The 26,140-nt window shown below is 45.1% G+C and overlaps 2 protein-coding genes across 4 annotated transcripts in view; one reads left to right on the top strand and one right to left on the bottom strand.

Annotated features, from left to right (window-relative positions):
• The first annotated feature begins 7,811 nt into the window (after positions 1 to 7,811).
• Chrac1 (chromatin accessibility complex subunit 1) lies at positions 7,812 to 11,498 on the top strand. 2 transcript variants are annotated; one of them, XR_012446459.1, is made up of 4 exons: positions 7,812 to 8,017; positions 9,845 to 9,971; positions 10,086 to 10,348; positions 10,542 to 10,679. XR_012446459.1 is itself a non-coding variant. In XM_020156783.2 (3 exons), the coding sequence occupies exons 1-3, from the start codon at positions 7,871 to 7,873 to the stop codon at positions 10,655 to 10,657; spliced, it is 390 nt and encodes a 129-aa protein (XP_020012372.1). In that variant the 5' UTR covers positions 7,823 to 7,870; the 3' UTR covers positions 10,658 to 11,498. The 2 variants fall into 2 exon arrangements, 1 of the variants encoding a protein (XP_020012372.1); XM_020156783.2 differs by lacking the exon at positions 10,086 to 10,348 and having other exon boundaries at positions 7,823 to 8,017; positions 10,542 to 11,498.
• Positions 11,499 to 14,803: 3,305 nt separating this feature from the next.
• Ago2 (argonaute RISC catalytic component 2) overlaps positions 14,804 to 26,140 on the bottom strand; it is a 90,635-nt gene continuing 79,298 nt past the window's right edge. For both annotated transcript variants that reach the window (XM_020157031.2, XM_074069282.1), the window contains exon 19: positions 14,804 to 25,941. In XM_020157031.2, coding sequence (XP_020012620.1) covers positions 25,833 to 25,941 — 109 coding nt within the window. In that variant the 3' untranslated portion in view covers positions 14,804 to 25,832. The remainder of the gene's footprint in view (positions 25,942 to 26,140) is intronic.

Raw genomic sequence — 26,140 nt, forward strand, 5'->3', positions numbered from 1 at the left:
TCCTTGTCTTAGGAGCATGGAACCTATTCCCCCTTGGTACTGGGGTCTTTCGGTGCCATTACAAAAGCCACTGTAGAAAGAAAAACAGCTGCTCCTGTAATGGCGCTATGAAAATATAAACCCCTAAATCAAGATGATGCTCTTTGACCCAAAAGTAGGTCTGAGCATCAAAGGGGGGAATGTGGCAGGAAGGAAGAGAGGGAGAAGGGAGATAATGATTGCTACAGTGAAACAAATATAAACCATTACCTGGGGCAAGACCAGAGAAGGGTCACGCCACCTCAGAGGTTAAAGTGGCCAATGAAATAGCATATGACTATGTATGGGACAAGCTGTACCCCCATTTCTGTAACCTGATCTAAATGGTGTATAAGGCCCCTTTGCTCTCAGGCTCAGCCTTTGGACTCAAGTCTGCTGAGTCACTGCCAGCCTGCTTAATAAACTTGCTTCCCAAAAGCTTTGGTGCCCTCTCTGTCTCTGTCTGGGCCCTCCTGCAACATTACAAACATATTCTACATATGAGTTTATATGTGATCATGTTAACTTTTGTGTATATTTTTATCTTCTGTATCTATCTTCCACATCTGAGAGAAAACATGTGGCCTTTGTCTTTCTGAACCTGGCTTACTTCACTTACATGATGACCTCCAATTGCATCCATTTACTTTCAAACCACATGGTGTCATTCTTCCTTATGGCTGAATAAAATTCCATTATGTATATGTGTTTGTGTGTGTCTCTCACATTTTCTTCATCCATTCATCAGTTGTAGGACACCTGGGTTCCTTCCATAGCTTGGCTATTGTGAATAGTTCTGTGATGAATATTGGTGTACAGGTGTGTCTTCTGAATCCTTTGGGTAGATACCAGGAGTGGTATCACTGGATCGTACGGCAGTTCTATCTTTAGCTTTTTGAAGAATCTCATACTGCTTTCCATAGTGGTTGTACTAATTTGAATTCCCACCAACAGGGTATAAGGGTTCCTGTTTTGCTGCATCCTCACCAGTATTTGTTGTTTTTGCCCTTGAAGATGAGCATTCTAACTGGGATGAGGTGAAATAATAGTGTAGTTTTGATTTGTATCTCTTTTATAGCAGGGAAGTGGAACACTTCTTCATGCATTTACTGGCCATTTGTACCTCTTCCTTTGAGAATGCCCTATTTAATTCATGTGCTCTTTTCTTCATTGAGATGTTGATTCTTTTGGGGTTGAGTCTTTTGAGCTCCCTGTAGATTCTGGTATTAGTCCCTTATCAGATGAATATCTGGTAAAGATTTTCTCCCATTCTGAGAGCAGTCTCTTAAGCCCAGTGACTGTTTCTTTTTCTGTGCAGAAAGTTTTTAGTTTGATGCAGTCCCACTTGCTCATTCTCTCTCTTAGATGCTGAGCCTTTGTTGTTCTATTTAGGAAGTCATTGCCTATGATCATATGTTCCAGTGTATTTCCTACTATTGCTTGTAGTTGATTCAAAGTTTCAGGCCTTATATCAAGGTCTTTGATCCACTTTGAGTTGATTTTGGTACAGAGTGAGAGACATGGATCTAGTTTCAGTCTTCTACATGTGGATATCCAGTTTTTCCAGCAATATTTGTTGAAGAGGCTGTCTTTTCTCCAACTTATGTTTTGGGCACCTTTGTCAAAAATCAGGTGAGGAAAAAAAATCAGGTGGGCATAGCTGCATGGGCATAGCTGCGTGGATTCATATCTGGGTCTTCTAATGTTCCATTGGTTCTCATATCTGTTTTTGTGTTGGTATCATGCTGTTTTTATTTCTATGTCTCTGAAATACAGTTTCACATCAGGAATTGTGATATGTCCAGCATTGCTCTTTTTGCTCAGTATTGCCTTGGATATTCCCTGGTCTTTTGTGCTTCCAGATGAACTTTAGGGTTGATTTTTCAATCTCTGATGTATGTCATTGGAATTTTTATGGGGATTGCAATGGATACATAGATTGCCTTTGGTAATATGGCCATTTTCACAATATTGATTCTGCCAATCCACAAGCATGGGAGATCTGCCCATCTTCTGAAGTCTTCCTCAATGATTTATAGTTTTCATTGTAGAGGTCTTTTACTTCCTATGTTAAGTTTATTCCCAGGATTTTTTTGAGGCTATTGTAAATGGAATTGTTTTATTTTATTCTTTTCCTCAGTTTAATCATTGTTGATATATAGAAAAGTTACTGACTTTTGTAAATTAATTTAGTATACTGCTACTTTGCTAAAATTATTTATAATGTATAGGAGGGTTTTTTTGGTGGAATTTTCTGGGTTTTTTATACATAAGATCACGTCATCTGCAAATAGAGATAGTCTGAATTCTTCCTTTCTCATTAGAATTCCTTTTATTTTTTCTTCCTGTCTTATTGCTCTGGCTAGGAATTCCAGAACTATGAAGAATAAGAGCGGAGAGAGTGGAATCCTTGTCTCATTTATGAGTTTAGAAGAAATGGTTTCAGTTGTTTCCCATTTAGTATGATGTTGGCTATAGGCTTGTTATATATAGCTTTTATTATGTTGGGGTATATTCTTTCTATTCCTAGTTTCATTAGAGCTTTTTATCATGAAAGGATGTTGAATTTTGTTGAAAGCTTTTTCTGCATCTTCTGAGATGATCTTTTTTTTTTTTTTGTCTTTGCTTCTGTTAATGTGTTGTGTTACATTTAATGATTTGTGTGTGTCAAGCCATCCCTGCATCCCTGGGATGAAACTGATTTGATCATAGTGTATGATCTTTTTGATATGTTATTGAATTCAGTTTGCCAGTATTTTATTGAAAATTTTTGTATCTAAGTCTAGTTTCAGTCTTCTACTTGTGGATATCCTGTTTTTCCAGCAAATCTAAAATGATTTGCCCATAGTTCTCTTTTTTTGTTGTGTCCTTGTCTGGTTTTGGGATAAATGTATTACTGGCTTCATAGAATTGTTTTGGCAGTGTTCCTTCCATTTCTATTTCATGGAAAAGATTTAGGAGTGTTATTAGTTCTTCATTAAAGGTCTGGTAGAATTCAGCAGTGAATTTGTTAGATCCTGGACTTTCTTTTGTTGGAAGACTATTGTTGCTTCAATTTCATTGTTTATTATAGAGCTATTTAAGTTATTTATGTCCTCTTGGTTCAATTTTGGTTGGTCATATGTGTCTAGAAATTTATCTATTTCTTCTACAGTTTTTAACTTATTTGAATATAGGTTTTTAAAAGTAGCATCTAACGATTCCCTGGATCTTCTTGGTGTTTGTTCTGATCTCCTCTTTTTAATTTCTAATTTTATTAATTTGGGTCTTTCCCCTCCTCATTTTAGTCAGATTTGCTATGGGTTTATCTTTGTTTCATTGATTTTTTTTTTGGTGGTACTGGGGTTTGAACTCAGTGCTTCACTCTTGCTAGGCAGGCACTCTTACCAGTACTATATATATATATAGTTGATTTTTTGGCCCTAATTTTTATTATTTCTCTGTTTCTGCTAGTTTTGAGTTTAGTTCTTGTTTTTCAGGAGTTTGAGATACAGCATTAGGCTGTTTGAGATCTTACTGTGTTTTTTAATATATGCATTCAAGGCTATAAATTTTCCTCTTAGCACATGCCTTTGCTGTGCCCATAGGTTGTGCTTTAATTTTCATTAAATTTCAGGAACTTTTTGACTTCTACCCTTATTTGTTTGATGACCCACTGATCATGGAGCAGTGTGTTGTTCAGTCTCCAGGTGTTTTGAATACTTTCTGCTGTTTCTTTTGTTGAGTTCAAGTTTTATTCCACTGTGGTCAGACAGTATGCAGGGGGTTATTTCAATTTTCTTATATTTGTTAAGACTTGCTTTGTGATCTAAAATAACATCTATTTTGATGCAAGTTCCATGGGCATGTATTTTGTGCTATTGCAGGATGGAATACTCTGTAGACATCTGTCAGGTCCATTTGATCCTTGGTGTCATTCTAGAGTTTCTTTGTTGATTTTTTTTTTTTTTGCCAGATGACCTATCTATTGGTGATAGAGGAGTATTGAAGTCTCCCACTATCACTGTGTTGAGGGGGTCTAACTGTGTTTTTAAGTCCAGTAGTGTATGTTTAATGAAGTTGGGCACATATAAGTTAGCAATTGTTATTTCCTCTGGATGTATTGATCCTTTTAGTAGCATGAGGTAATCTTCTTTGTCTCTTCTAATTTAGGTTTAAAGTTTATTTTATCTGATATAGGAATAATTACTCCTACCTGTTTTTGGAGGCCATGAGCTTGGTTAATCTTTTTCCACCCTTTCACCCTAAGTCAGTTTGTCTTCTTGTAAATAAAAAATTGTCAGGTCTTCCTTTTTAATCCAGTTTGCTAATCAATGTCTTTTGATAGGGGAGTTGAGACCACTAACATTCAGTGTTAATATTGAGAGGTATGTGATCATTCCTGTCATTTAGTTCTTTTTGTTATGTAAGGTTTTGTGTGTGTGCAATTAATTCTATGCTACCCTCTAACTGCTTATCTGCTCTTCTCTTGAGATTTAGTAATTCCCATCCTTTCATGGATACTTACTTTCATCTTGTATGTATAGGATTCCTTTGAGTATCTTCTGGAGTGTTGGTTTAGGGCCATGTATTGTTTTAGTTTCTGTTACTCATGGAAGGTTTTATTTGTCCTTCAATTTTGAATGATTTGAAGCTCTTTAAGTAGTAGGCACATTCCATCTTTTCCAGTCAGAAGATTTCCTCTGTAGCTTCTCTCCAAACTTCCCAAATAACTGACTGTAAATATCACTGACACATCCACAATCTGGGCTTCTCATCCCTCTTCTCTGTGAGTTCTTGTGTTTCTCATAACTTTCCAACTGTCTTCCTCCTGTTTTCTTCCCTCATCTCAGCCCATCCTGCTCTCAAGTATACTCAAGAGAAAGATAAGCCATATAAAAAATAGCTATGCAAAGAAACAATACATCTGGGATTTTTAAAATGTCAACTTCATAGCTTGTTTCTTGTGTGGACCAAAGGTATTTATTTTCTGTTGAGCATTCCCCTGCCCAGACAGAAAACAAATACCTTCTCCAGTTAGAGGAAAGGAGTTTCCTGGCTCAGAGCTGAACTAGAGGAGAAACAGCATCTCTCTCATCCCTGCAAATCCACAGAAGTTTTCTCTGCCTACAGAGGGTCATTACTGGACAACCAGGATGACTTCTAAACTTATCAGCTGCCTTCCTAAAGAACTTTTTATTTTGGTGGGTTTGAATTCAGGACCTCAGGCTTGCAAAGCAGGAGCTCTACTACTTAAGCCACACCTCTAGTCCATTTTGCTCTGGTTATTTTTGGAAATCGTGATCTCAAAAAATGTTTGCCTAGGCTAGTCTTGAACCATGATCCTTCCAACATCAGCCTCCCAAATAGCTAAGATTGTAAGTATGAGCCACCAACACCTGGCTTGGCTAGTCTTGAACCATGATCCTTCCAACATCAGCCTCCCAAATAGCTAAGATTGTAAGTATGAGCCACCAACACCTGGCTTTCCTTCATGAATCTTAATGGTTTTCTGCTATTCTCAGAAAATGACAAACTTCTCACAGACCTGCCTTGGGTGGTCCCTCCTGCCTCACTGACCACATCTCCTAGACATGGACATACTCAGAACCACACTGTTCTTTCAGCATCTCAAAATGCTACATCCTCTTCCTCTTTGGGTTTAGAAAGCTCATCTTGGGCTGGGGATGTAGCTTAGCCCTAGTGTGTGCAAGGCCCTGGGTTCAATCCCAGGCAGGGGTGGATGGGATGGGACACTCATCTTGTCCTAGCCTTTTGCATGTTTGGCTCCTTTTCTTTCTTCAGACCCGAGTACATGATGTTACTTTTCAGAGAAGCCAGCGTATCACCCATGCAGTTTTGTTTTCTTTGCAGCACTTACCATTGGAGATATTACTTAATTTTGCAGTCTATCTCTGGCCTGAAAGTAAGCTCTGTGATAGCAGGGGGAATGGCTGTCTTGCTCACTGGCCTGGCAGTGCCTGACATGAACATAGAGCACAGGTTCCACCTACATAAAGTCAGCAACCTCAGACAGAAAATATTCAGAAAAAAATTTCACCTGTACTGATGGAACACATACAGACCTTTCTATCTTGTCAATTGCATGTGGTGAGTTAGAGATGACTTAAAGTGCTGCATAAGGAGACAGTGCACAGACTACATGCAAATACTGCCCCATCTTATGTAAGGGGCTTTGGGCATGTGCAGATTCCAGCATATGTGAGGGACCCTGGCACCAATCCCCTATACTCATACTGAGGGACAAATATATTATGGGCTCACTTACTTGGGCCAGGACCCAAGGTCACTTACTTGGGCCAAGACCTCACCCCCAGGACCTCATCTTAGTAATAAATTGCCATTCTTCCACTCATACTCATCACATTAGCAAGTCCTTTGGGATCTTCTTCAAATTAGATCCAAATTTTCCACTTCCCATGATTCTTGTAAAAGTTATGCCTGACCTCCCTACTCTTCCACATCCAAACTCATTGGGAAAGAATTCTATGGTTTTAAGGCCCCACCTGGCACCCTTAACCTCCTGCATTCTTAGTTTCTTTCACTTATTTAGCACATGGGCCTCCTGATCAGCATTTGCTTGTGTGGTCGTAATGGTCTGGTTTCTCTGCTTCTGCTCTGAAGCTGCCCAACCAATGCACAATTGGCAGCCAGAGTTATCTTTTAAAATTTAAGACACAGCCCATCATTTCTTCTCCAACAAACTCCCATTTTTTCTTAGAATGCAACCCAACAAGACCTAGTTCCCCTAGGACCTCATCCAGCAACCTGGCTCCCTATAGGTGAGAGCTTCCTGATGGGCCTCAGGGCTTCTGCACTGGTTTCCTATTTCTTGGATATGAGAAGGGCATGCTTTCTCTCTTCTCTACAGCCTTGGTTGGCTAAGAGTACTCCCTGGTTCCTCTGTATCTTTCCACAGTGCCTTATTTTCCTTCACAGCTAAGTCTCATTGCCAGACAGTGTGGTGGATATTTGCTTGTGTGCTTTCTATCTTCCCCTACAGAATGTGACCCTCAGGAAAGCTTTTCTTTCTTTCTTTTTGGTGAGACTAGGGTTTGATTGAACTCAGGGCTTTGCAGTTGCAAAGCATGGGCTCTAGTGAGCCACACCTCCAGTCCATTTTTGCTCTAGTTATTTTCGAGATGGGGGTCTCATGAAGCCCAGGCTACCTGAAACCTTGATCTTCCTGATCTTAGCCTCCCCAGTAGTTAGGATTACAGGCTTGAGTCACCAGCCCAACTTTGCTTTTTTGAGATAGAGTCTTGATACGTAACCCAGGCTGGCATAGAACTAGTGGACTTCCTATCTCTGAGTTCTGGGGCTTCAGGTGTACACCACCACACCCAGCCTTTTTTCCCTTATTTTTTTGGTGGAAGTGGTGTTTAAACTCAGGGCTTCGCATGCAAAGCAGGAGCTCGACCCACTTTTCCCCTTGAGGTAGGGCATCTCAAACTATTTGACTGGGCTGGCCGCAATCCTCTGGATCTCAGTTTCCCAACTAGTTAAGATTGAACCACCGGCTCAAGCTTTCCTGAACCCCAGAGCTCCAGCACCCTGCCCGCCTCAGCCTCTGGCCAGCTGGGAGCAAAGGAGAAGCGTCCCCTCCTGTTAGGGGCCACACTCTAACCCCAGGGTTTAACGCACAACTCAGGCGCCTGCGAAGAGCGGGTGCCCAACTCCTGGCAAGCCTCCCACGCTCTGCGCTGCCCCCGCGGGGCGGGTCCTCGGGCGGCGTCTGCGCAGGCGCAGGCGCGCGGGGCATCACGGGAACGCGTGCGCTCAGGGCCGCACTACAACTCCCATGGGGCAGCGGGGCCTCCCGCGGGCCGACGCGGTACTCAGGAGAAGAAAGATGGCGGACGTAACCGTGGGAAAGGACAAGTGCGGGGAGCAGCGGCTCGTTTCGCTGCCCCTGTCCCGCATCCGAGTCATCATGAAGAGCTCCCCTGAAGTGTCCAGCATCAACCAGGAAGCACTGGTGCTCACGGCCAAGGCCACGGTGAGGCGGCCTGCGCTCCGGGCAGGAGCGGAGTGAGGGGCGGGCGCAGGCGCCCTTAACGACTCCACCGGGCTCCATGGCACTGCCCTTCCCTTCGGCCAGCACTCCACTAGCTGCCCTGCCGGGGTCCGGCGCCCCAACACTCCCGCCGTCCCTCGCGCGCGCTTCACCCCGCCCACCCACGCCGCTCCCGTAGTCCTTTGCGCGCCTGTAGCTCCGCCTACCCGTTCCGCTCCCGCGGTGCCCCGCCCGCGGTGCTAGCGCAAATTGGCATTAGCGGTTTAGGGGACACCCAAGTCCCCACTGCAGCCTGGAGGGGAGGGTGGCGGGTGCTGCTCCCGGTGCGACTCCGGCTCGGGGCGTTGCCCTCCAGACCTTGCCCCACATCTCTGCAGGACAGCCCTGGTCAGGGTCCTGAGTAGGTCGTTCTGCCTTCTTTTTCTCTTTTTTTTTTTGGGGGGGTGACAGTGGGCTAGGCAGGCGCTCTACCCCTTGAGCCACTCCACCAGCCCTTTTTTGTGATGGGTTTTTTCCGAGCTAGAATCTCGTGAACAGTTTGCCTGGGCTGGCTTCGAACTGTGATCCTCCTGATGTCTGCCTCTTGAGTAGTAGGATTACAGGCGTGAGCCACTGGTGAGCGGCTTGTTCTGCTTTTTAAGATGTGGTCTTCATAGATGACAGGAGTCTTCCTTTCTGGAGACCGGGCCATGTAACTTTGTTGATTCTGTTTTGTAGCCCTTATAGTGTCCAGACAATGTGTTGGACTAGAGCTGTGCTTAAGTGGACCGGGGTCCTTGCGGGGTTGGGTTCTAGACCCCCTCAGTGTCCAGGCCTCCCCCTTGCTGTAAACCGCAGAGGCGCCTGTGGTTGTTCAGGTGTGGACCTGGGACGTTTTCTGAACAATTTTATCTGTAGCATTACAGAAGTAGGAGCTACAGGCCCTTCCCGCCCTCCCATCCCAGCTGCTGGACGAACGTCGAGTCTGGTGGTTTAGTCGGTTTGGACAGTCTGAGGGTTGCAGAAACGGGATGTCTGTCAGTTTTCAGTTTCAGGTTGTTTCTTCCATGGTAATTGTAGGTGAACCACCTTCAAACAAGGGATTCAAATAGAGGTTAAAGATGTGCTCCTCAAACAGATTTTTTTTTTTTTTAAGTGCAGAAGATCTAATCCAGGGCTTCACATGTGCTAAGGAATGCTGTACCAGAGCCACGTCTCCAGTCCCAAAGTGGAATTTTGAGCCATGCCCCCAGCCCTTTTTTGTCAAGGGAGCGGGGATTGTTTTTTTGAGACAGGATCTTCCTTTGTAGCCCAGGCTGGCCTAGAACTTGCTGTCCTGCTTCAGCCTCCCAATGCTGGAGTTACAGACATGCCCAACCATACATGCTCAGACAGGGTTTTTGAATAGTCTGTTGCTGCTGGGTTTGGGTTTTTGGTGTTATTGGGGTTTGAATGCAAGGCACTCTACTGCTTGAGCTCCACCTCCAACCTGGTCTTTTGATTCTTTTTAAAGTTAAAGACTGGTCATTAAACATTTATACATTTCTGATTCATTGTTTTTAATCACTTGTACTGTTAGGTTGCACACCTAAACTAGAGCCTAGAAAATGCCTGCCTCCTCTCCAGCTTTGACACAGCAGCACTTTCCTTCTGACTTTGGGTGTTTCTCTTTTCTACTGTAACGTAATTTCCTGTCATTTAATTTGAGGAACCAAGATAACCCAAAGTCTTAATACAAATTTAAATTTAATGTAAATGTTTTACATTTAATGTAATTTTAAAAGTTAAGCCTATAAGCATACCTTCTGTTTGACTTTCATTTTATTTTAGGAGCTCTTTGTTCAGTGTCTAGCCACGCATTCCTACAGACACGGCACTGGGAAAGAAAAGAAAGCACTGACGTACAGTGATTTGGCGAATGCTGCAGAGGAGTCAGAAACTTTCCAGTTTCTTGCAGGTACATAATCTTAAATGTTCTGGTTTTAAAAGTGCCTTTTAAACCAGCTTTTTTCTTTTTTTGTCCCTTCCTGTTCTGGTTTCACTGAATTAGCTGCTTTGCTGCCTTCTTCAGGTGCCACAGTTTCCATGACCTGGCCCAGGGAGGTATTTCTAGTCTGTTACGTGGTTCACCTAGAACAGAAACCAAGTCAACAACATGAACGAGATGTTTGGTTGGCTGATCAGACACCCCCCCCCCACAGAAGGGAAACTCAGAGCAGTCTATTTGCCCCCTCCCCCCTCAAAAAATCAGAAACTTAAGACTGTGCTGCTGTGGATCAGGGTCACCAGGAGAAAGCCTAAGTCTACCCTGGGGCTTACACCCAGCCACCTCAGGTAGGTTGAGCAAGTTACGGTGCCTAGACGCACCTGCAGGCAGTGGGAGGGGAACAGTGCCAGTTCCGTGATGGTTCACCCGAAGTGTGGCAGGGATTCCATCTTGTTTTGGAACCTTTTCTAGAGGTCATTTTGAAATTTGTACTGCTGTATTCCAGTAAGTAATTGCTGACATACGTGTTATGTTTTTAAGATATACTGCCAAAGAAGATTCTGGCTAGTAAGTACATGAAAATGCTGAAAGAGAAGAGGGAAGAGGAGGACGAGAACGACGATGAGGAGAGTGGCAATGACGAAGCCGAGGCCTAAACCCAGAGAAGGGCTTTAAATGTCGGTGGTGAGGACACTCCTGGAGGAGCAGTGGCTCTGAAGTGTGGACACTGCTATGCAGCTCTAGTCTCTGGCTTTCTGAGACTTCCAGCAACAGTCGTACTGTTTCTTCGCCCAGGCGGCATATCCTGCACTGACACTATAGAGACAGAGGGGATGCGTGGCTCACCTGCAGCCTGAGGTCTTCAGGAAGCAGCAGATGGCTGGCTGCAGCTCACCGGAGCTTCCCTTTTAACGTGCAGATAGTGTCCTGGTGTCACTATGCATGTTTGTATGTATATTCTGAAGGTTCTTGTAAACAACGAGATTGTTTTAGCTAAATATGTAGGTTATAGCTATATAAATCTTTGAATTTTTTGTATTTTGAAAAATCTGACTATTCAAATTTTTTTATTATAAAGAAATACCTTTTTCCTTTTCTATTAAAGGTCTGCACATATTTTTATAGTAAAACGCCTATCAAAGCACATTTATGGCCTTCTGTTCTTACTTTCTACTTGAGAATTTTGTGAAATTTAGAAGTGAGCATTTCTGGCTGGGGATGTAGCTCTCAATGGTAGAGTGTGTGCTTAGCATGCGGGAGGTCCTGGGATCCATCCCTAGCTCCAAATAACTGCAAAACCCATTTTTATTCCCAGAGGAAAATATCAAAAGTCAAGTTATCAAGTGAAACACAAGAAGGAATATTACCTCTGCATAAGGAAGGATGGTATTCTTTAAAAACATTGTATATTGAAGATAGTCTCATGTTTCTGTTCTTTAAACTGAGTGTTTTTACTGTCTGCAGGAGAAAAACCATTAAACCTTGTTTTTCACATAGGGTGGATGTTTGACTCCTGTCTTTTCAGTATTTTTAAAAAAAGGAAAAAAGTCGGGGGGGGGGGCCTGGGGACGCAGCTCAGTGGTAGAGAGCTTGCCTAGCATGCACAAAGCCCTGAGTTGGATCCCCAGTACCACAGGAGGGATGGGAAGTAGCCATCCTTTTTGGTATCAAGTCTGTGGAATTTGACAAATGGGATTTGTGTTTTGAGACCAGGGTCTTGCTATGTTGCATATGCCAGCCTTGAAATTCTACTGCCTAGGCCTCCCAGCTACCAGGGATTGTCTGGGCACACCACTGTGCTGGCTGTAAGTGCAGTTTTGTAACCAGTCAACATACAAGGACGGTTTCAGCCCCCAAGTACTCTTGTGCCACCTGCAGCTAATCTCTTCCTTATCCCCTGGTAACCACTGACATTCTTCTGCCTTGCTTTTAAATAATTACTAAAAGATGATAAAGTATTCTAAAATCTACTTTTTGGTGTATAGTTACAAGTTTTGTCAAATGTAAATGTAGCCACAATTAAAATGACAATTCTACCACCCTCTGAAATTCACTCGGGGTCATCTCCATCCATTCCCACTTAATCTTGGCAGCCATCCAGTTCTCTATCCCAACAGCAGGAGGAAAGAGCAAACTCTGTGCAGGGCTAACTGCAACTGTGTTAACGTTTGTGAGCTCTATAGCCGCTGTTCCGCCATTGCAACAGCTACCAGTTATAGGTAGTAGGTCAAGGAATAAGCATGGCTGTGTTTGCATCATATTTGATCTCTGGACACGGAAATTTTATGTAATTTTCACGTGTCGTGAAATACTCTTAATGTTCTTGAACCATTTAAGAACGTAAATACCGCTGAGGATGTAGCCGACTGGTAGAGCATCAAGGCTTTGATTTCCAGCGCTGCAAACGCTGCCTATCTGTCCAGAGGCAGAAGTCCCCGTAGCAGGAGTCTGGCAGTTCTAGTTAGCACAACGTGCTTGGTGTTCATCGTGTGGCTGTGGGTGACAGATGCACAGCTCCTTTCATTTCCGAGTAGGAGTGCATTGTATGGATGTACCGGGAGCATAGAGAGGGCCTCAGGAGTGTTTCCCACTTTGAAGCTGACAAAGCAGCCCTCTGTACGCTCGCGTACGAGCTTTGTGTGCTCGTAGAACTTTACGCCACCTAAGCAGACTGTGAGAGGAAGCGGACTTCATAAGAAACTGCCAACTGCCTTCGAAAGTGGCTGACAGCTCACAATTCCCACAGGCAGTGACTGAGTTGCTTTGCTCTGCATCTCATGCAGAACCTGGTGTCACTTTTTGTTGCATTTTGAACTTTATATATCCCAGGTTTTTTCTTTTTTTTTTTTGCAGTACTGGGGTTTGAACTCAGGGCCTACACCTTGAGCTACTCCACTAGCCACCACCCCTCCCCCCCCACACACACCTTTTTTGTGTGTGTGTGTTTTCAAAGATAGGGTCTTATGAACTATTTTGCCTGGTCTGGTTTCAAACCACAATCCTGATCTCTGCTTCCTGAGTCGCTAGGATTACAGGCATGAGTCACTGGCACCTGGCTATCCCATGCACTTTGACAGATGATTTGAAGCATTTCCTCCCAGCCATGGCTTGTCTTGGGCTTTTAACTGCATGATTCGGAGAGGAGCTCTTACTTTTGAGAAGTCCAGTGTACTGTTTCCATCAGGTCTTTAAAGATCAGACCATGTTGTGCCTTAAAAACTCCTTGCTAGGCCCAGTCACAAAAACCTTCTCTTTCATCAGTCTTTCAGTGTTTTCATTGAATCCTCACAATAGTCTACAAAGTAAATGACCACATTGTTCAAAGAAGGAAACAGCCAGGTGTCGGTGGCTCATGCCTGTAATATTAGCTACTCAGGAGGATTGTGGTTCAAAGTCATCCTGGGCAAATAGTTTGTGAGACCCTATCTCTTGCCTGCCTAGCAAGTGTGAGGCCCAGAACCACCAAAAAAAAAAAATGGAAGGTCTCCATGCAGGGGGGTAAATTCTTGCTCAGCACTGAGGCCCTTGATGCTGACGTCACCCTGTATTCCAGGCTTTCCTGCATCAACCTTCATTTCCTGCTGATGGGGACTTTTATCCTACACGGGAGCACGGGCAGTCATAATCCCTCCCGCCCCCAAGGTCAAGGAGCTGTTCTCAGGAATCCTTCTCATCAACGCTGTTGTTACATTTCCTTCTCTGCAACCAGTCACGCCTGCCTGCTTCTGACCATTCAATAAACGACAGCGACTAACATAGCAAGGTCAGGCACAGTAAGAATGTTCTTGCGATCTCTTACCAGCTCCTGAATAGTCCTCTTAATTTTGACTAGGACATCCCCGCCAGTGTGTACAAAGATGCTTGTGGTTTCGGATACCAAGAAGTAGTTCAGGGTTCTAGCTACAGTAAGAAATAACTACATCAGGGCAGATGGAGTGGCTCAAGTGGCAGAGAGGCTGCCTAGCAAGTGAAAGATCCTGAGTTCAACTCCCAGTAATGCCCCAAACAAAGGAAAACCACCAATCTTGATTGTGTTAAAGGAAAAAAAAAAAAAAAAAAAAAAAAAGCCAGGTTCCGGTGGTTCATGCCTGTAATTCTAGCTACTTGGGAAGCTGAGATCAGGAGGATTATGGTTTGAGGCCAGCCCTGGCAAGTAGTTCATGAAACCCCATCTCCAAAATAACTAGAGCAAAATGGATTGGAGGGTGTGGCTCAAGCAGTAAAGCGCCCTCTTTGCAAAGGCAAAGCTCTGAGTTCAAACTCCAATCCCACCAAAGAAAGAAAGAAAGAAAAAAAAAAGGATTGGATCAGTAATAGACCAGAATGATATGAGTAATTAATTACCTATTAACGTTGTGATTACAAATGACACACTGGGTCTGCTTTAGCAACCTCGGACATCCTGGGGGTTTTCTCAGCGGTTTTGGCTTCCTTAACCTGCCCCCTCCTTCCCTCTCCCGGCACCACCTGTGCTTTTCAGGATAGATAGCGGAAGTCAAAAACAGCCGATGCAGAGGCTGTCAGGATTTCCCAGCAGCACTGGTGTAAGCAAAGCTACGGATGAGGGCAGAGGGGCCAAGGCGCCAGCCAGGCCAAGAACTAGGACGTGGTCGGCTCGGTTCCCACTGGGCATGGAGCTCAGGACCTTGTTCCTGATGGGCGCAGGGACACCCATGTGCCACACTTGTTCTCACTCTTGTCCAGCTCATGCCTGTGGTTCTCACACCCAAGCCCATCCTTTGGGCCCCCCGCCCCAATGCCCTGCAGAGCAGGAATAAGTGGAGATCTCCAGAAGAGACAGCTGTAAATGAGGAATTTTTTATTTTATTTTTTGCTGACATACTATGAGGCAAAACAAAGTTGACACCATACAAAATAACTTTATAAAATATCATTCACATCGTATTTTATCAGATTTACAGCATTCTGTGCATGTTAGCGTTACGTAAGGAGGTGAAAAAACACTACGCCAAACTTTTAGTATTAGTTTATATACACACGGTAAGAAACAAAACAAGTAACTGTTAGGTTTTCCATGAATTTATTGCAAAAATAGTGCAAACTACTTAAATCTAGTAAGCTGTAAAAACAAACTCAAAGGACCCAGCTAAGCTTAAACACGACAATAGATGCTCGGGGTCTCAGCGGTTAGCTTTCTTCACCACTTGTCTCGTCCATGCAGCCCGCCCCCTCCCCTCGGGTCAGCTGGGTGAGCGCTGAGAGGGAGAGACACGTGAAGGCTGCCGCCTCTGAGGGCTGCAGCCTCGATGGCACTCACTCAACGGGAACTCATGAGGTCTGGCTTGTTTAAACGATGCCATGACTTTTAGCTTTGAGCTCAGAAGCAAGGTGCCCACCCTCTGGGTGACAGGGAGGAGGGATCGAGGGAGCAGCATGAACAAAAGGATTGGGGACGTCACTGTCTGCTGAGAACCAAGTACCCTTTCCCTCGGGTGTGCTTGCTAAAGTGTTCTAACGCAGGGCCACCTTGCAGCCAGATACTGCAGTAAGGTAAAGGAGAAAAGAAGAAAAAAAGGAAGGACACTAACTTGAAGTTTCCTTTCAACAGTCTGTTGGGGTCCAAAAAGCATAGATGTAAACAAAAGGACAAAAGCAAAACAAAATGCTACATGTAAAAGCTAAAGAAACAAAATGCAGCATACGCAGGTTCTTTTTCTTGAGGTACCTATAAATTTCATCGCCTGCCCCAAAGTGCTCTTGGTGGGTTAAATCTGTGTCCTGGCGAGTCAATCGTGGGGCACTTGTTATTCATTACTGAGAAAGTGCAACATCGCCGGTCTTTATATGCAGCATACTAAAGGATGATTTACTCTTTATAAAATATAGCTTAAGTTATCGACCTGATGGAAGTTAAAAAATTAAAAACATTTAACTAGAATCATCTCTCTTGTCTTTCTTTCTTTTTTTTTTCTTTTTTTTTTTTTTTTTTGAGATCCTGCAGCAATAAGCCTCTCAAATCAACTTGCGAAGTTTTGCCACTAAGGAATGTTGGTTCTCTTGTAAAATCCAGAGAGTTCCTTAAAATAGTAAAACCATACGCTACAGGAAAGATCCCAAACTTTTATTTCTTATTGGTATAAAATCAAATTCTTAAGACTCCAAAATATTGTATTACCTCCAAACAATTGAGTTAAAAAAGATTGCCATAGTAGGAAAAGTCTAGAATTGTAAACTGCCAAATATAAAAGCACGGGAAGTCACCGATCTCCTGTCGTATGTCCTTACTGGTCGGAATGCCTTCTAGTGACCAGAACTGGGGGGCTGCTGCTGAGCACAGGCCTCCCACCAGCCACGAGCTCACCCGGCCCTCTGCCCACGGCCACGAGCACCTCCACCAGGCAGATCAGGAGAGATGGACTCGACAACAGTCCCTTTGCTGCTTATGAAACGAACGCTTATAAAATACGCCAGAAGAAGAGGGGCATGAATGGTTAAAAAAGCAATGAAAAAGTACTTGTCATTCTTTTTTTTTTTGTTTGTTTTTTGTTTAATTTGGCCGCCCCTTCTTTGGCACAGAAAATGAAGTGATAGCTATAAATACATGCATAGAAGAGCTTGAAATTTATATTTTAGGATGCTGAATTTGCTCTTGGACATAATTTTTTCCTTTCTACAAGAGGGTAGTTGGGATCCCAACATACTGTAGCAGTTGTCTGTGGAACCTATCAAGGCCATGGTCAACTGGACTCTTCGCCCCACCTGCAGTCATAGAAAAGGTGGATCCTATTCTGGTTTTGTTAATGCATCAGGGTTCAACATAAAAGGCACAAAATAAATAAAAATATTATTAAATAAACGGAAATTACGAGTTCAAGTTTCATGTGGAGTTATAGCTCACGGTTTGGTAACTTTCCAATTTAATTTGACAGACTTAGTAAATAGCACCCAACTGTTTAACTGAGGTAGATCCACATTGTAAAGAAAGCTGGGTCCCCTCCATTTTACCTCAAAATTGAAGATGCTTTTACAAAAACAAAAATCCATTTTAATCGTATGCAGAAGCATTGTCAGGTGGCACCACCTGAAGCAAGCTTAGAGCGTCATGAGAAAGTTTGTAAGTAGGACCGACACCCAAATCATATTCCCAGCAGCATAAACAAACCTCAGACCGGAGGAAAGAAACCAGACATTTACATGTGACCCTGAGAAAGTCTCAGGTCTTTTTGCCTGACTGCCACAGACATGCACAATGGTCCATTTTCACCAATCAAGGGCAACAGCCGAGCCAGACCAGAAGAGAGAGAGAGAGTGAGGGAGAGAGGTGGATCCCTGGAGACTTCCTTTCTAACTCCAGAGACTTGCTAGGTTATGCTATTAACATCTTGATCTGAACAGGTGGAACTCACCCTGCCTACTGTTTTTGCATACTCTGAAACTCACAAATTTAACATCTGATTAAGGCTTAATTGAAAGTGGAAGTACCACCTATTGTCATGCAAGCACTGGACCTCCTCAGGACACAAAGAATGGTATCAAACAAAGACAATGACATGAAGCCTCAGATGTGGATTTAGTGAATACTGTAATTTCATAATTATACAATCCATGTAGCAAATGAAAAACTGTATACACAGCCCGAGGCCAACGTATAGAAATAATAGTTTATACAGGAACGGTCAATTTACAAGACAGCACTCTGTGGTTTCTACACTGCAAACACAAGACGTCGCCACACTGATCCACTGTACAGGGACACCACGCAGAGCACCACCTGGAACGAGGTCCTGTCAGCTGCTTGACTTCTCAGAAAACAGTAAACTTTAAATGGCCAGAATACATTTTGATTCAAAATGTCTTCCGAAATATTTTAGAGTGGGGAAAATTAAGAAGGGGCAAGATCTCCTATGGGACTTTTGGATTCATTCATTTTTGGTTCTTTTTCAATTATTTCATAAAAATAAAAGTAAAAACTGACAGCACGAAGGGGTGACCCCTCAGTATGTATCAAGCAAGCAGTGTGAAGTGCTGAGGAGAGGAAGCAGACTTACATACACCTTCTCTGCCTAGATTTAATGAGTCATTAGTCACTTGTTGCATGGAATCTTAAAATTCTTTTTTTTAATAACTTTAAAAAAAAAACCCAACCTGTCTCTACAGTTATAAAATCTAAACTCATACTTTTAACAACTATATTAAAATTCACTATTAACTCAAGATTCAAATTTCAATTGAATGTTAAACTCTTTCCGTTAAGATTTCATCACAGGTGTCTATTTGGCTTTGAAGAGAAACCAAGATTGCTAATGACCCCTGAGGGAAAGGCCTTTTTTCTACATTCTAAAAAGTAATCCATTGGATTACCTCTCTGCTTAGAACCAACAACATTGTCCCTTGATAGGGCAGGGAAGGGTGGTTTCTAATTAAACCATCAGCCAAGAAACTGCTCGCTGCCTGGCCTGTAAAGATAGAAAAAAACTGTGTGTCAGTCCCGGCAAAGCTGGAGTCCAGTGTGCCTCCTCAAGTGACACCACACCTAGGCAAGCGGCTTCCCCAAATGTCACAAAACAGAACGACGATGAAAAACACTGCAAAATAAGGGTAGAACTGAACAGCCCCCTATGCCTGAGGACTCCAGACATTTTACAAGGACTGATTTGCATCCCTTTTTAATCACCCACTTCCATTTGCACAGATGTTCTTGCCAGTGCTAAGAGGGGGGCCCCAGCAATGATGGTTAGTCAATGCCCAGTAAACCAAAGCCTTGCACCTGGCTCCTCAAAGCCCAGCACAGGTGCAATACACATCAGGGTGCAGAGGCACCCAGGATGGGGCAGGTGAGGGTGGTCTCACAGCTGTAGCCTACTAGGCAGCGTCACAGTTTGTAGTTGGAATGGTGCAGAAGGAGCTTCCAAGGCAGGGGTCAGTGACTGATGTGTTGAACGAATGGGTCAGTCCCAACTTGATTCCAAAAGGACACTGAGGACCACACCGTAAAGGCACAGAGTCTGGAACTAACCCCCAAACACGCTCAGAGATGGCCCAAAGGACTGGGGCCACTTGCTTCTTGGAACGGAGGGTCTGCCCTGCCCCAACATGGAGACTGTTCCCAGGGTTCCAAGGAGCCTCAGTCCCTGTGCACACCTTGCTCTGCCAGCCTCGTGCCACTCACTGGTGGGTGTTAACCAATGCTGAGGACCTTAAAGACTGGAAAGAACTGAATGAGGAAGGTCTTGCCCTCCTGGGGACACTGGGGGGGCTAACATTTGGTATTTTAGCTTTAACTCTGAACGACCTAAATCCAAGGAGGCTTTAAGTATGAGATAATGCAGATTCCTTCCACCCCCAGAAAAGGGGCAGGTGATGAGGGGACTTGACCCCTCAGCTAGAGCTCCAAGGGTGATCAAAGACTTCATGTGTTCTCACTCCAGCCAGTAAGAGAAGTGTCAGGCCAAGCAACAGCAGTCTTCAGCACTCTCTCACGAAAACCTCCTCATCGGTATCAAGGGGGCGAGGCCACCTCCAGGATGGCATTGCCCAGGCTGATGGCTACTGGACAGATCTGAGGTCTCTGGCTCAGATCCCTGCACCATGCCTCTCAAATGCCCTGCACTGGGTTCTGGCTGAAAACCTGCAGCCGTCCCGAGAGGCCTCGCAGCCAGTGAAGCAGCAGGCCAGGGCCCTGTACACGTGTGCTTCTCAGGGGAGAAGAGTGAGCATGCTGGTAGAACTGAAAACACGCCAAGAAAGACCATGAAGGTCACTGAGCGCTCTCAGAATCAAAGTACACTATGTGGTACCAGAACCCAAACCAGTGTGAAAGGCAGTCCCTCCAGGGAGTGATGTACCAGAACCCTCGGGGCCAAGGTCAACGTCTGGTGAACAGAACCATCGTCACACACCCAGATGTCTACAGTCATGAAAATGCCTGGCCCTCAAGACTTCCAAAGTCAACCGCCGGAAGTGTCTTGGAGTGACTGCTGACCTTCCAAAGATTAGAGCACAAGGAACCTACAGAAAGAAGTGAGAGGCGGGGATGCCAATGGTCCTCAGTGCAGCGTTGGGGGCAGCAGGGGATGAGCAACACGTTTCTGACAACAAAGGGCCCTACACTGGAACAGAATGTTTTGCTTGACAACAGTTCATGTTCAAGAAGGGAGTGACAGTAACTCAAAGTTCCAAAGTCAAAGAGCAACAGTGCCTGCACTGCCTTCTGAGACTACAGGATGGCCTTGACGCACCACTTGCGCGGGAAGGTGGGTGTTAAAGCACCTTTGTGATTTTACAGAGTGTGCAAACATGGAGGAGAGAGCAGAGGGAGCCACCTCCAACCCATTCAGAAGGAAGCAGGAAACAAAGCGCCTTCCTCTGTTCAACAGCAAAGTGAGCGCAGGCAGGGCCAGGCTGCTGCCATGCTCATCCATGCTGCCTGCATACCACCAGCCGGCCTGGGGCTGCTCGGATCATACTGGTGCCTCAGAAAGCTAGAATCTCGTGGCTGGCAGTGCAGAGGTCCCTCGGATCACAGTATGGCACACAGTTTTCAAGCCAGAACTGAACAGAGAGATGGTCACAATTCAGTTTATTTAGGCAACACCTCAGCTATTTTCAGTGTGGATAGCTACACTTAAGAGCAAAACAAACCTATTGAGACTTCAGAGGTAGCTTTTATCTGCATTTAACTAAAAGGTATTTAGAACCACCTTCTGTAGTGATTTGGCTAAGCCAATACATTCACTTGAGACAATAAAATGGCGAACATATTCAAAGAAGCAAAGCGAGGGCACCGCGATGGCACAGACGATAGACACACACACACATATACACATACATGTGCACACACGCACACACACAGGCACACGCAGTCTAGGTTTTAAAAGCTTTCTGTCCTGACAGGGGTGGGGGTGGGGGTGGCAGCACGGACTTCCAATTCAGCAGAATCACAAGGTACGTGAGGCCACACAAGGCTTCGGGTCTCTCTGGCATCCATGGATGTGCCACAAATGACAGTGACCTCATGCTTTTTAATGGACCACTGGCCAAAGAGATGCCAGGTTGGCCCAAGCAGACACCTGCTATCCCAGCTGTCCAAGGCTGGATGGAACTAGAATGAAGTGCTTTGGGGAACCTGGCAATGCACAAGGAACTGAACAGACCACCACGCGTCCCAAAGAGTTTTAGTTAGCTCTCTTCAATTTAAACCCTCTGATCCCACACAGGGAGAACTTCCTGTGTCAGGAAAACAAGACAATGAGGACAGCCTGTCCTTCACAGTGGTCAAGACACGAGGCTGAAGAACAAGATGGAGCTACATCTGCATGGCTTCGGCACAGAATACTGAAACGTGTGGCAGTGTTGCTGCCCGGAGGTGACATCCCCATGTTCCCCTCACTGCTACTACATCAATCTACTTACAATCAATCATTTCAGACACGTACAGCAGATGCAAAGTTGGACACAACAAAAAGACGTCATCAGAAGATCAGTGCAACTGTTTTGAGCTGAAAAATTTTCCTTACAGAAGAGCCAGCATGCGTGTATCAGGGACGCCCCGTGACAAGAAGTCACACATGCACTGTCAACAGTGGAACACGTCACAGCAGCGGGACTGCTGGCGCAGCAGCTGGAGAACGTACATACAGCATTTGCATTCTGCAGGTGAGGCGCGGGAACGCTAAGGGGTCTACTTCTACCTACATTCCTTTGCTCGTGAGAGATGAGTCAGAGGTCACAGCAAGGTTTCTTATGGCTTGTCTGGGCCACCGATTGTCCACTGTCTGGATTAGGTCACCTCTAAAGATCCTCCTAATGGAACTGCCTTAGGAGTAGGAAATGCCCATGGGAAATCCTTCCAGCCCGCCCATGGGTCAAGGTCGCTGAAGGACGACGTCCACTTCCTGAGGCTCCTGCAACCAGCGAGGCTATCACCACACCAGCTCCCAGGAGAAGCCGCCCCAGCCCCAAAGGCGTCCTGGAGACACTCCAGTGCTGGGACTGCAAGATGTGTGGCTGGTCTACCCTTAACGCATTGTATCAAATATAGAATTTGACTGAAAAAACTGCCTTGCAAAAATAAAATTTAAGTCACTCTGCAGATCAATGCAAAAGCACACTGCTGCATATATAAGAAACACAATTCATCCAGAAAAATTACATTTGTGGCTTTTAAAGATAAATCATCCAGCAAACGTGAAGGTAAACATTAGGTGATTTACAAAAGTCGGGAAACAATCTCTACCATACCCATCAGGTACCACATGCACTGGAATATCCACGCTAGCCAAATCGAACCAGAGAAGAAAGGAAGGTTAAAAAAAAATAAATAGCAACATTTGCATTTAAAAACAATAAAATAATGTATGACAACAATCAAACTGCCCCCACCCTGCAGGACTGAAGTAAAACTGTCTTCGCAGCAAGCGCTCAGTATGGAGTAAACACTAGGAACAGCAGTATTCCAGTCAGCTGTAGACTGCACAGCACGGGGCTCTCTTCTGGGCCTTGCCTCTGGGGCAGGCCACATACAACCAAATCTGGAGAAGACAAAGCAGACCCTAAAGCAATATCAAAAGCGTGTGTGTAAAGACTCCCCAGAACAGGAAATCAAAGCCAACACCAATCAACCCCTTTCTAAAAATCCAAGTATGCTTGTCAGCTCTACAAAATTGATCTCAACAAGGAAAATCTGAGCCTGTGATACACGAGTAACAAGATGGAGTCTTTGCTAACATTACCAAGGGCTCTTCTACAGCTTAGGGTAACAGTGGTGAAGGAATGGGATGGGGGCTCACTCATGTTTCTAAAGAGAGAGTATTTTACAACCTATGAGCAAGAATACCAGTATGAGAATCTAGTTGGGAGGCCTCTTTTACTCTGTCTTTTTTGGACACACTGGGGTTTGAAGTCAGGGTCTCACACTTGCTAGGCAGGCGCTCTTACCACTTGAGCCACCCAACCAGCCCCAAGGGAGGCGTCTTTTAAAGAGGTAAAACAAATCCTAGTTTTTTTCCAATGAATCCAGATACCCACATCATAATTTTCACATTCAGTTTGCTTACAGCAAGGCACACCTTACTTAACAGTGGTGGGGACAAAGCCAGCCAGTGAGAGACCTAGGAGGAGGAAGGTGCCCCTCTGGGGGCAGCAGAGCTAGGTCTATGGTGCAGGAGGCAGAGGACAGCAAGTGCCACTTTTGGCTGCCACAGGTCAGGGCTTGGACTCAGGCCACTGCAGTCTGAGTCTTGCACTATCTTAAAATTCATGCTAATCAGGGGAGCCTGGTAGAAAATGGGGAAAACAATTATTTACCTGAGCAATTGAAACTACAACCATTGAACTCTGCATCATCAGACGTGTACAAAGCTACGTGGCTAACTGAACAGGGGACATTTGGTCTGATGTTTTTTAACAGTAATTAAAAAACAAAACAAGCAGAGGGCTATAAAAAGTACACTTCCCAATTGGCCCACTGAAAAAAAAACTCATCCTTCAAAATGATAAAAACAAAATGAAAAAACTAACCACAAAACTTAAAGGGTCTGATTTTCTGCCAGCCTGTACGCTTTCCTGGGCACTAGCTCGGATGCCATCTTACTGGTTTGTTGTGGAGTCCCTCCTGCTGACTCCCAAGCAGCCGTGCCCAGAGTCACAGAGCCTCCAGAGATGCAGAAGCAGCCCTGGTCTGAGAACATGACCCAGGAGGTTTGTCCAGGCCTGGGAACATGCACTTTAACAAGGCCAACCTCTCCTCCACCACTGAGCCCCTGCTGCAAGTGGGGCAGACACAACTTTGAGACACAGGGTTCCAAGTTAGGTTGGCTGAAACCAACCTAACTTCAGAGTCTGAACTTTTGCTAGTCAAAGATTGCCTCTTCAATTTGCCTGCCTGGTGAGTCCTCCTCAGTGTAATCATATCCTTCTGGCAAGTCTGAGAAAGTGCCACTTGCTGACGAGGTAATAGGCAGCTGCAGTGCTTCTTAGACTGGAGGCTTATCACTCAAGAACTTTTAAAAAAGACACAGCAAGAAGAGACTGATGTCATTAGTAACACATGCACGCGCGCGCGCACACACACACACACACACACACACACACACACACACACACACACACAGAGACACACCCCTGACTTTAAGGACACACCTTCATAGGTCACTGCCACCTGTCTAGGTGCAGTGTCAGCACTGCCTGTGGGGCTCACCGCCACTCTCTACAGCTCTGATGCTGGTGAATGGCAGGGCAGAGGTGGTGCCTCCTCCAGCACAAGGCACCACCGATGAGACCCTCATGCCACGCAGTGCCAGGGAGGTAACTTCACACAGGGCTGGGGAGGGGACTTCAGCAGGGAGAGGGCAAACCTACAGAGCACAGAGCAGCATAGGGGAAGGCTTGTCTCCTTCCTTCAACTTCTATGTGGAACATGGATCTGATTCTTACTTGAATTGGGTACGAGGACAAAGAGCCCACACACAACACACGGCAAGGTCTGCTGCTCTCCTTTAAAACTGTCCATGGCGTCACTCTTAGTGCAATGGTTTCTAGACCTGTCAACCCATATCAGGCCCAAATGCAAATTCTGCCAGAGCAGTCTGTGCCCTCCACTGGTCTGACCTGGGGGACTCCCAGGGCAGGCTCAGGCTCCACCCCGATCCGTTTCAGTGCATAGATCCTATGAAAAGCCACGCGTGACAGAGTGCACTCTGATACATGAACTTGTTTCCCAGCAACGGAAGAATAAATGAACTCCATTTGTGCTTCTTCGGCTGAGCGACACAGGGATGAGGTGGTGGGAGGGTGGCAAGGGACTGGGGGCGCAGCGGCCCTCTGGGAGGCACAGGCGACACAGTCCATACTGGGAGCAGATTGCTGCCATTTGAAGTCAGTTGCATACTCCTGTTCTTAAGCACAAAGAGCCGCAAGCAGTGGCCCATCCCCAGGCTGCAAGCCACTCCTGGTATGCGAGACAGGTCACAACACAAGGAGAACAGCGTCATCTATCACATTAATACTGCAAACCAGATATATATATTTCTCTCTTACATTAATGACATAACAGTGAAAAAGGATTGTACTGTATTTACCACCACAGACCCGTATTCTTTAAAACTTTGGAAAATAAATGTCACAGTCCTCTAGGACAAATCTTATGATTAGACTGTCGGTATATTATCTTTTTTCTCTTTTTAAATAAACTTTTATTAAAATGGCACTTGTCTGCCAACCTCTCTGGACCTGTCACTGCTGTAAACACATGTGGCCCTCCTCTGTCACTCCTCCTTAGCTCGGGGCCGCGAGGGCAGGTGCTGGCAGGGCGAGAGGCAACTGTGGACACCTCACACGGCTACCTGCCCTGGGGCCGCAGAGCTGTGCAGCCATGCCAGGAGCACAACGCACTGGAACTCAACTCTAGTGACACCACCAGAAGGCTCAAGGCTTTAAAACCCCCATCATATTTTGTGTTGCTTTCACTCTCAGAATGTTCACAGCTAGTTTGAGCCCATCAATTTCACAGAGAATCATGTGTTAAAAAACAAGTAAATTGAATGACCAAATAAATTAAAAATGTTTTAAAGCCCTGAGTTCATAGACTGGTTTTAGGAGATTTTTAGGAAACACGGGACTCTATTTTAATAAGCAGCTTATAGATTTTGGCAAACCATATTTCCTACGACAATGGGGTCTCATACAGGTCTGCAGTTCAAAATCCAAGTTTGAAATCCGGGACGGAAGGCATTCTGGAAATGGAGAATCCAATAAACCAATGGCGTCTCATGTTCAATGCTGCTGTCACTGAGGGCTGGGCATCTGTTGGTCTGAGTGTAGCTGGTCTCGTGTGAATCCAATTCGGTCCACAATCGCTGACACCACAACACGTCAAGCGAAGTACATGGTGCGCAGCGTGTCCTGGTGGACCTGGACCGCCTTGGCCAGCGCCTGGTGATCTCGCCCGTTGCTCTGCCCAGAGGTATGGCTTCCCTCAGCACTGCAGGGACATAGGAGGGGAGGGAGGGAGTGAGGACAATGCACCAAACATGTGGTGAGGGGAGCAGTGTGTCCATGGTTACACAGCTAACAGGGGGCCACCATTCAGTGACACCTGTGCCAGTCAACTCCAGTTGGTTCCCACTTTGGACAAGTAGCCGCCAAAGCCCCAACCAGAAACAAGTCCTCTGGTGACCTCT

Source organism: Castor canadensis, chromosome 3, assembly GCF_047511655.1.
Source record: "Castor canadensis chromosome 3, mCasCan1.hap1v2, whole genome shotgun sequence".
Classification (NCBI taxonomy): Eukaryota; Metazoa; Chordata; class Mammalia; order Rodentia; family Castoridae; genus Castor; species Castor canadensis.